This window comes from Cavia porcellus, unplaced genomic scaffold, assembly GCF_034190915.1.
Source record: "Cavia porcellus strain 051 isolate PalLab524CR breed Dunkin Hartley unplaced genomic scaffold, mCavPor4.1 scaffold_12, whole genome shotgun sequence".
NCBI classification, from domain to species: domain Eukaryota; kingdom Metazoa; phylum Chordata; class Mammalia; order Rodentia; family Caviidae; genus Cavia; species Cavia porcellus.
The window spans coordinates 25,632,954-25,644,563 of record NW_026947495.1 but is presented as its reverse complement, the minus strand read 5'-3'; the positions used below and the strand labels follow the sequence as shown (position 1 = coordinate 25,644,563).

The 11,610-nt window shown below is 34.6% G+C and overlaps 1 protein-coding gene across 5 annotated transcripts in view; it reads right to left on the bottom strand.

The window, feature by feature from the left end:
• Ccnt2 (cyclin T2) overlaps nucleotides 1-11,610 on the bottom strand; it is a 41,390-nt gene that overhangs the window by 19,321 nt on the left and 10,459 nt on the right. For 3 of the 5 annotated variants that reach the window (XR_216464.4, XM_005007708.4, XM_005007709.4), the window contains exon 3: nucleotides 623-751. Coding sequence is in view for 2 of the 5 variants with exons in the window: in XM_005007708.4 (XP_005007765.1) it covers nucleotides 623-751 (129 nt within the window). In the remaining 3 variants the exon portion in view is untranslated. Of the gene's footprint in view, nucleotides 1-622; nucleotides 752-5,252; nucleotides 6,651-11,610 lie in introns of those variants that run through there. The other 2 variants (XM_063258979.1, XM_063258978.1) reach the window with 2 other exon arrangements.

Here is an 11,610-nt window from a genome sequence, read left to right as displayed (position 1 = left end):
CAAGGCTTTTCATTAATAAAATCAGACACATTTCTATCAGAGTTCAAATTAATCTGGACATTAATTGACCTAACTCAAAATGAATTAACATAATCTTTAATCACAAAATGGATAAAGGTTCCCAATAACCTTTTATAGTAATGGTAGGAAAATTATTTTAAAAGCATACAATTCCTGCTTCTATTTTTAATAGAATAATTCTTTCCTGTTTGTTTGGTACCGGGTATTGAACTCAGCACCTTGCACCTGCTAGGCAGGCACTGTATCACTGTCCCCTACATAGAACAATTCTTTAAAAAGACTAATTGCTAGTCTAGAAGTAATTCAGTATTTTTCTATTCCTGTATCTGTTAATCATTTAAGAGTTATTTGACTTCTGGTCTCCAGTAATGTAGACCTATCATGTCTTACGCTCTACATATATCACAATTTGCTGTGAGAATAAACAACAAAATATGAAATAATTAAAATGACTTTTAATTAAAACCTTATTCAGAATGACATCCAAATTCACAAGCTGCTTCTGCCAGGTGGCTGCCTGTTATTATTTCCAAGTGGCAATAAAAATAAACAGCAAGTTTCAAATTTACAAAAGAAAACCCAAAAAATGAATTTTACATACATCACATTTTGTATCCAGCAGTGGCTCTAGGGGATGAAGGCAAGCATGTGCTACTTTGATAACATGTTCAAGTTTGCGAGCCTGTTCTTCTACTTTTGCAGCCAAAAATAATGCAGTAGGTGATATTATCTGCAGAAAATAGAAAAATCCAATTTAAAAATTAAGTACATTTGGGGAAAATCCTCTACTCTTTAATGAGGGAGGCTCGTAAGGAAGGAATGCAATATTAATAGTATATTTTCTATATTGGGCTATGACAAAATTGATGTCTTTTTTTTTGGTGCTGAGATTGAACGCAAGGCCTTATGTACACTAAGCATGGGCTCTACTATCATTCCATACCCAGAGTTTTAATAAATACAACTAGCTATCCCAGTGTATAAAATTTGTTTTACTTCTTTTGCAAGTGGAATAGCAAAGGAAGGAAACATTTATACTTTAGCTAAACGAAAGTTTAAGCACTATTACTTTGCACATCATGTAAGTATTAAAAAAAAAAAAAAAACCCAACTCGTGGAAAGACGATGGTATGCTTTAAAAAAAGATAAAAAGGGGGGTAAAGTATATTCACTATATCCCTATGTAAAGTCACCACTTTCTAATGGTCATATAAGTAAAGCAGTATTTCATTCCATGGCTAACAGCCACACAATCTTGTTTAAGAAAAGAAGAAAAGAAACCAAACCAAAAGAAACAGAAAAAACCTCAAAACCAAAAAACAAAGAATTCATACAGCGAAATAAGGTGGGAATTCAGCTAAAAATCAGGGCATACTCATGTAATATAAACCAGTACCAATAGGAATTTTGCTAAATGGAGATCCAGAAAATAGCTTTTTTTATTTAAAGTTTTTAGAGTTAAGTTTGGTTCTTTCTTTTTTAAATGAGAAATAAAGTAAAACTTCCTAACAATAGAACAGCAATTTGTGTTCTGTTATTTTGTGTAATGTAACATTGTGTATTATTATCTTTAAAGTAGTTACTCAGGAGTATGAGATATGTGTTGGGAGTCACTGAAGCTGGAAATTAACCACATAGGCAGGGCAGGGACACGCCATCCCAAGAACAAAGACCGCTTAGGGCAACCCACTGAAGCTGCTTCAGCCCAGAAAAACACTAAGACCCTTAAGACAATCCATGCAATGGGTTGCCAGGCAAAGGGATCCCACATAACACTGTGTTGCTAAATGTATAGATAAATGCCCATACAGTGAGGGGCAGTTCCTTTCCTGCTATCCAGAGAGTAGCCTCCTTCTAACTCCATCATTATCTCTGTTTTCTCAACCTCTCGTGGTCCTTTACCCCAAGAAGCTCAAGAGCTGCACAGGTTGTGGCAACCTTTCAAGTAGTGACGCAAGAGTATGAGATACAGGCATAAACAATTCTCCAAAGGCTATCAACACAAACGTTTCTTTTCAATGAACTGAGAAATATTAGTAGAATAACTATCTTGAATTTTTTCCCCCCTTTTCCCTTCCTTTCTTTCCCCCAATTCTATTCCTTCTTTCTTTTTAACAATTTCTTCCCATTTCACAATGCCTGTTGTACATTTTGGACCTACTTAATCTTTCAGTTTCTCACACCAGGGAGACTATATGGTATTTATAAATGTGAATTTAATTTCACTTATGAGTAAGGTCTCAAGTTGCATCCATTTACCTGTGTAAGTTAGGTTTTTGACACAGAAGTACAAGAACACAGCACTACAAAGAATGACTTAGAGAAACATGACTTTTGAATATTTACCCCCAAATTAGTAATAAACCAGGAATGATTCAGAAACTAGACATACTTTGAACTCAAATGTCTTTAAGATTACACATAAATTCCTCATGGAAAGATAATTTCTAAATGTTAAGATTCAGGTACTTATTTGTCTAGGTTTCACTGTATCTTACATCTCATCAATCACTACTGAAGTAACACCAAACAGGAGGTGCACAAAGGCAAAATTCTTACATAAAGAGAAAATTTCTGATACAGAGAAGGTAGAACCTTTTCTGAGGGATATAGCTCAGTGGTGCAGTGCCAGCCTGGTAAGCATGAGGTCCTAAGTTCAATTCCTGGCACCCCCTCAACTAAAAAAAAGCTGTAAAATTTAATCACAGGATTTTGAAGACTTTCTGTACTACAAGTGCATTTGCAGATGAACAAATGGAATAAAAATGACTCCAAGGAGTTTCCTTTTTATGGCACAAAACTTAAAATAGATCTAAAATAAAATGAATTTGGCTCCTTCTGTAGAGTGGCAACTGAATGTATCCCCAAAATCCATGTTGTAAAAGGTCTAGTCCTTAGGGTGGGCATACTATGTGCTATGAATCTCTAGAAGGTAGGAGCTAGTAGGAGGTTCTTAGGTCATAGGGGCCATCTCTCCCAAAGGGATTGTGGGATCTTGCTTCTGTTTTCTCTTTGCTTTCTGGTCATGAATGAACAATTTGCTCTATCATGACATGCTGCCTTTACCAAATTCCCAAAGCAATGAGGCCAAGAGATAGAAATTCCAGAGCCATGAGCCAAAATATAAGGACCACCAGTTTTTCATTAAGAGTGACAGAAAGCTATTACTACTCTCAACAACCAGAAATGTCACCCTAAATAAGCTGTTTAATTTCAATACAGATTTCAGCTTACTCCCCCCCTTTAAAAATTAAAACATGAAAAAGACAGGAAAGAAAAAGAATGCTTGAGAGTCAGTCTGAAACAGCAGTGAGTTTATATTAGATATGGATAGTGTATAAAGACACCGATATAGAAATCAAATATAGAAATACAGAAATATTTCAAATACTACAATGAAAACCTAAGAGTGAATGCCTACATAAGAAATTCAAGAAACACTTAATAAAATGAACATATTTAGTGTTCTACAACCACACTTAATATCTTGTTCATGACTAAGGGAAGCATACCTAATCCAACCTTTAAATGCTAAAACAAAGAATGAAGCAATACTTAAATTTTTTCCCACTAAGTACCAGATGATACAGAATTTTTCCTCTTTTACTTGCTTGCTTTCTTTTCTTTTTTGAGACAGTGTCTTGCTACGAAGTGCAACTTGTCCTCAAAACTCTGTAATCCTTTTGCCTCAGCCTCCTGAGTGCTGGCATTGCAGATGTGTGTCACCATGCTGGGCCTCAGCATTTGTCTTCTTTACCACAAAAGCACTTAATGTAAGTCCCCAATGAACTTTTCCTGGTAAACCTTAAAGGATTCCAAATCATAGCTCTATCCTCTTCTTACTTTTTCAATCAGTAGTAACTGTAACCCTCAATATATAGATATAAAATCTTTTAAACTACACAGCTTTTCTTCTAAGATAATGTCAAAGGAAACAGAGAATGAGCACTAATGACTCTATAAAGTTCTATAAATAATTCTAAACATTAAGTATTCAGTAAGCAAAACAACAATTATCAATATACATTCCTGGTTTACTGACTCCACTCCTCACAGAAGCCTTTTTTTTCTCTCAATTCTCATCTTTCTCTAGCACAACACTAATACCTAACATTTTTCTGAAGTTACTGGTAAAATCCATTAATTCCATTCAAATTTCCTCCTCCATAATTTATAAATATTTTACTTCACCAGAGGTGTCAAAAATAGAACAGAACAAAACATCTTTTTAGACACTTGGTGAATCTCCATGTGAGCTTTTAATTTTAAGTATGACTAATACTATACCTAGGTACTAGGCAGAATTTATTGTGAGGCTTAAAAAGAATTCCAAAAGGTTTGGTAATAAAAATATAGGTATTATTAGTTGCTCTATGGCCTTTAAAAATGAGCATACTTTTACAGACAATAAACATTTACTGGCATGCACAAACTTGATTTGAAGCTGAAGCTCACACTATTTATTTATTTATTTGTTTGTTTATTTTTGAGGCAGGGTCTCACTATGCAGTTCAGGCCTGCCTTGAGCTCACTTTGTAGCCCAAGCTGGTCTGGAACTCACAATTATCCTCTTGCTTCAGCCTCCTGAGTACTCGGATTATGGGCATGTGCCACCACAGCTGGCCACACTGATACTGTTAGAGGAAGACTAGACATAGATTATCATTTTGGCTTGTTTGATTAAATAAGTTTATTTCAAAATAAGACAAATTTCTAAAGAAATACACATACAAATCAGGGGTAGGGACAGGGAGACTGATGAAGCCAGTGGTGACACAGTAGTCAGACTGTCTCTGAAATCCTGGCTCTGTTACTTGATTAGTCTAGGAAAATTACTTATTCTTTTTGTGGCTCAGTTTCTGCATGTATAAAAATGTGAGAAATAGTACTTGCTTTTGTTCTAAAATTGTGGTGAGAATTAATGAACTAACACTATATATGCAGAGCACAGAGAAAAATGTCCCACAGGAATGATTCAAGTATTACTTCGATGTTGAGAAACAATCATGTATTGCTACTAATCATAAATTTAAAAAATGATTTAACATTTTATTTAAAAATTTCTATCGTGCTCACCTTCTTTCTTCCAAGGTTGAATACAACTATTTAAAGATTCTCTTGCAGTGCTAAGTATATTCAAACACTAAAATTATGACACGACATTATTTCAATGACTTACACCTATATTCTTTTCTCCCCCTCTCTATTCCTTTATGTGTTTCCATTCCTACCTCTTGATTTGACTCCCTTCTTTCTCCATCTTTTCTCCTGCCCACTCCTGGCCGCTGTGTCCCCTCTCTGTCATGTTGCCCTCACTGCTGACATTTTTCATTCTCCAATGCTGGCTTCCACCTTGATAGTTGGAGGCAAGATCAAGTTGAATTAACAAAAAAGCCTGGGTAATCATTAAGTCATTGAACGTGGTTGCATCAGTCAAATTTCAAATGAAATCATTCTGGTTCTTACTATTTTAGTTGCCTTTGATGCATACAATTTGGTATGCATTTGTATTTAATAGTTAACCATGACTTTTTATTTGCTCTTCAGCTTCAAATTCTACCAACTGAGAAAAGTTCCCAAAGCAAATTCTTTTAAGTTTGCTTTACCAATAGTTTGCTTTACTAAGTTTACATTACCAATAGGCTCATTCTAATCCATTCTTGTGTTTCATTCTTTAGGTACTATAGATTAAAGATGTCATTCTTCCCCTGTCCCTTAACTGCCCCAAGAAACTCAACTAAGACTAAGGAATTAGTTTTAATAAATTATTTGCATAAGGTTACAGTTTAAAAAGTGACAGTGGTATAACCCCAGTAAAGGCTCACAGAAAGGTTTTAGAGTAAGGGAAGAATTTAGATATGTGGAAAGACAAAGAGTAGTAGCCAGTAACTCATAACACAGAAAAGAAACATCATCACATCTGAACCAATGGAATCAAAACCTCAGTACAATATTAAAAAGTGCTGTATATCCTTAATTTTGCTGCACCCAAAACAGTGGCATTATACTGTTATAGAAAATGTCACTAACTCAGTTTGGCATTTTAGTTCTTTTCTTATCCACATAAACTTGGACACTTCATTACATTTCAGAGAGTTGGCTTAATTCACGCTGAAAAATGCAGTACAAATTAAGAGAATAAGAAATTTTTTCTTGTTTGTTCTTTTGCTAGTTTATCCAATTCTATTAATTTGCTTTTATTCCTCTATGTCAAAATTTGATTTGTCCCAGTTTTTATACATTAGTCTCTTCTCTATAGTTTTGAATGGTACACTATTGGTTCTTATGTTATCAGTCTCCAGTTTCTTTTTGACACTATTATTGATGGTGATTTTACTATTACTACCAAGGTGGCACAGTTGTTGCTACCAACAGGTTTTCTTTCTATGCCAATATCTGGATTACTTTTGTGTTCCTAACAATACTGCTGTCTATTTCTACAGAATTGGGAGCTGGGCCAGTTACTCTGCATTGTCTCTTCCTAAATTAGCTGGAGTACAGAGGCAAAGGCCTACAGTTGGTCACATCCAGAGTGCAACATTGAAAAGCAGACATTAACATTAACTAAAAGGATCTCCCTACTGGCAACAAAGTTCTTCTAGTGTAATCAACATGCAAATGTCAGCAAAAAAAAAAAAAAAAAAAAAAAAAAAAAAAAAAAAACAATCAAAAAATACAATAGAAACACAAGAAGGCAAAAAAAAAAAAAAAAAAAAAAAAGTCTCTAATAACTCCCTAAAAGCTGATCCATGGGGGCACACGGAAAGGAAAGAAATCAAGACACTGTTTAAGCTTGTGTCTAGATGTCCCCCCCAAAAACCATGCAGTCACAGATTAAGTTGTTCAAAAGGGGGCTGGATCTAAAGCGTGTGATGCTGGCATCAAGCGGGTGATTACTAAATTAATCCACTCATTAGTTTAGCATACTTTTGAGAATGGACAATGGGAAGGCCCTCCTTCAGTGTGAGTGCTACCTGCTCACAACCTGGAAGGAATACAAAGAACAGAGGGCTGCTGTGGTTGCTCATCTTTTATTGCTTTATGCTTCTTGCCCATCATGAATAGCTTCTTCTCTGCAATGCCCCTCTGCCATGCCATACTACTTTGAAGCCTGCTGATTATGGATGGAAACTTCTACAGATTGCAAGCCAAAACAAATCTTTTCCTCCCTCAACTTTAGGCTGTGGGCATTTTGAATCAGCACCAAGAAAAGGAACTATAAATTATTTGAAAAGATAATAGAACACAATATGGTGTTCAACCAGCTAGAAGATAACATAACTAAACAATGAATTTAATAAACAAAACCAGCAAGATTACAGAATACATTAAGAAAAAGCTAGATGAGCTAAAGAAAATGATATAAAACATAAATGACAAGTTTAGCAAAGAACTAGGAGCCCATAAAAAGATACTAAGCAGATATCCAGGACAATAAAAAAAAAAATCTATTGAAAAGTGACCAATGTATGACTAAATGTCAGAACTACAAGTGAGGCCTACTTTCAGAGACCAATTATTCAGAGATGCTGTACCTTTAAAACAACAGAACATGAAAAATAGATCTAGCAGCTGTTTGTTAATGCAAAAATGACTAATGTTAATGAAAAATCAGAAGTATTGGTAGAAAAACATTTACAGAAGATCAGAAGACTTTCTAAGGATGGGGAAATAAAATATGCTTAAATACATGCAAAAGAGCTGAGCATGGTAGCACATGCACATATCCCAGGATTTGAGGGCTGAGATAGGAGGACTGCTGTGAATTTGAGACCTGCCTGGGCTGTACAGTGAGTTCAAGATCAGCCTAAACTGTACTGTGAGACCCTGTTTCAAAACAAAAACAAAACCCCCCCAAAACTCCCCCACAATCAATCAACCAATCAAAAAGGAGCAGGAGGAACAAAGCAAAAGAAATAAGATTATTCCATATATATTATCAACCATGGTACAATGAAACTAGAAATCAAATGAAATCAGAGAAATTATGCAAACATATGGAGAAAAATAATATATTCTTGAATAATCAATGGGTTACAAAAAATGCTAACACATTAGTTCCTAGAGACAAATGATAATGCCAGTAAAATATCACGGAACTTATGACATGTAAGGAAAAGTTCATAGCTGTGAATGCCCATATCAGAAAAAGAGTTCTAATAAAACGAATGATGCAACTCAAGTTCTTAGAAAACAAGAACAATCCAAATCCAAAGCTAATACAAAGAATGAAATTATAATGATCAGAGTAGGAATTAATGAAACTGAGACTAAAAATTCATACAATGAACCAAATGAACTAAAGAGCTGGTTCTTTGAAAGAATTTAACCAATCTTAGCAAAACAGCAAAATCAATGAAATTAGAAATAAAAAAGGCAAAATCATAATAGACTGCCCAAATCTACAAAACTCAAAACTATTTTGAGGATCTATTCTCAATAAATTGGAGAATTTCTAAGAAACAGATTCCTATATACATCTACATATAGATACAAAAACTTAGAATAATCCAATATTCACTATAGAAATTGAACAATAACAACAAAAACTACTAATTTAGCAAGAAAAGCTTAGGACCTTACAAATTTATCACTAAATTAATGAAACTAAAATCATTCCTGGAAAACCAAATCATTCCTGAAAGCTGGCATTACCCTTTTCCCAAAACCAGAAGAGGATAATGCCAGCCATAAAAAGGAACTACAGGTCAATCTTAAGGAACATACATGCAAAAATCCTCAACAAGATACAGGCAAACAATACAATAAATAAAAAAGATCATACATGATGACCAAGTAGGTTTCATCCCAGGGGTAGAGGGATGGTTTGACATACGCAAATCAATCAATGTAACACATCACATAAAGAGGAGGATAAAAAAAAAAAAATCACATGATCACCTCAATAGACACAGAAAAAGCCTTTGACAAACATCAAATATCCACTGAGGATAAAAACTGTAAAGAAAACAGATGAAAGATGTTTTTTCACTAATAAAGGGGATTTATGATAAATCAACAGCCAACATTGTATTAAATGGGAAAAAACTCAGTTTTTCTCCTAACATGAGGAACGACACGAGAATGTTCACATCACAGTTCTTCAACATAGTTCTCAAAACATTAGATACAACATTCAGACGAGAGAAAGAAAAGAAATATATGCAGGAAAAGTCAAATTATAATTATTTGCAGATGACATGATTCTCTACATAGAAGACCCAAAAGAGTCCACCAAAGTTCTTACAATTAACAACCAAATTCAGTAGTGGAATAGGATTCAAAACAGCATTCCTGTATAACAGTAATAATCTCACCAAGAAAGAAATTAGGAAAAGTATTAGTCAAAAATTGCATAAAAATACTCAGGAATTAATCCAACCAAGGAAATAACCTCTACAACAAAAACTATAGTACGCTGAAAAAGAAGATTGAAAAGGACATCAGAAAATGGGTATCTCATGTTTCTGGATAGGCAGAACCAACATGGTAAAAACGGTCATACTAGCCAGGTATGGGGACATAATGTCTATAATCCCAGCACTTGGGACACTGAGCCAGGAGGACTGCTGCAAGTTCAAGGCCAGCCTAGACTACACAGTAAGACCCTATTAAAAGGAAGGAGAAAAAAAGCGGGAGGGGATGATGATGATACTTCCAAAGCTGATACACAGATTTACTATAATCCCAATCAAAATACCAATTGCATTCTTCACAGAACAGGAGACAACAATCCTGAAATTCATATGAAATAAGAGACTTGAGATTCAGGATAGCAAAAGCAATTCTGGGTAACAAGAGCCAAGCAAGAGGCAAATTCTAGATTTCAAATTATACTGCAAAGGCAGTGTTAAAAAAAAGCATTATATGTACAGAGAATAGAGGACGTAGAAACCAACTTTGAAAAATGGGTAAAAAACACTGGCAGAAAAGTTACCTCTTTACCAAGTGGTACTGGGAAAACCTGGCTATCCATATGCAGAAGACTGCTTTTAGACTCTTATCTCTCACCATACACTAAACTAAAATCCAAGTGTCCTTGCCACTTCTCAAAGCAGTTTTTGAAGTCTTCATTCCTAAGTATTTTTAACTATACTGTCACGGCTGTTTTGATGCCCTGAATTAGCTCAAAATATTTACCTTTCGTGTTCATTTTGATTTTGGGAAGGAGCCAGAAATTTCCTGGCAAATAAGGTAGATGAGGACATGTCATGTTTTTATGAGCCTGCCTTGCCACTGGATGGCACTAGCCAGCAGCTTTCACCAAATTTTTGATCATATCTTAGAAGATATGAAAGATTTCCAGAACTGCTTCAGAAAGTGGCAAGAACAAGGGGCCTAAGTATGTTCAAAAAGAGAGTATTTTCAAAGGGGTTAATGGCAAAGTGTCTCTCAGTGAATTTTCACAAAAATTAAAACATTTACATAAAATTTATTTCAGTATTAATAAACTCACCCATATGGATCATCCTATTTAACAGAACAAACTTCAACTGACTTTATTCGTTAAAAAAAGAAAATCAACTAGGATTTAGATACAAAATACATTAAATGCTACCATACTATAAATTTTAGCCACTGAAATGCTTTATAACTCAAGATGATTAAAGATAAAATTTTAATCATTTACCTAGAGAATTCTAAGGCAATACAAAACAGAGGAAAAAAAGAACAAGATAGCAAAACCAAACACAACCAAATGGCAAAACAGGGCATTCCTAGGTGACTCCAAATACGTAACGGTTAAGAAGAAAACAGGTTATCTCGTAGTCACAATATCTAGCATCTGTGAAAAAAGAAGCAAAGTGAAGAAATGGGGTATGCTTTGGACTTGGCTAACACAAAAACCTCATACAGCCAACAGGTGTTCACTGGAAAACATAGGAATCCAATTTGAGAATAGGATATAGATTAATTCCTGAGTATTTTTATGCGATTTTTGACTAATACTTTTCCTAATTTCTTTCTTGGTGAGATTATTACTGTTATACAGGAATAACAATGGGAGGAGTTTTGCCAATCTACTAAGTAGGTGGTGGATGCAAAAGGCTTTCAATAAGGCATAAAGTTTGAAGTTAACGGCTACCATACTTTGAAACTGATTGATCAACTCAGCCACAAAAAACCCCCAAACAACTCAAATGAGGATAATAAAGGATTCAAACAGGCATTTCTTCAAATATACACAAATGGCCAATAAGCACATAAAAAGACGTTCAATATCAGTAGTCACCAAGGAAATGCAAATCAAAACCACAGTAAGATATAAGTTCATATTAGTTAGGTTGGCTACTTTTAAAAAAACAAAACAAAGCTCAGAAAGCAAATGTTGGAATGTAAAGATGGTATCACTATTATAAAAATACGGTAGGCTCCTCAATAGAATTATATAATCCAGCAGTTCTACTTAAGGAAACAAAAGGTTTTCCAATAGGTAATTGTATACTTATGTTTACAGAAGCATAACTCACTCATTCACAATAGCCACAAGGTAGAAGTGTACACTGATGGATGAATGGATATACAATATGTAGTGCATACAATGGAATATTATTATTCAGGTCTAAGAGATTTTAACACACACAAAGA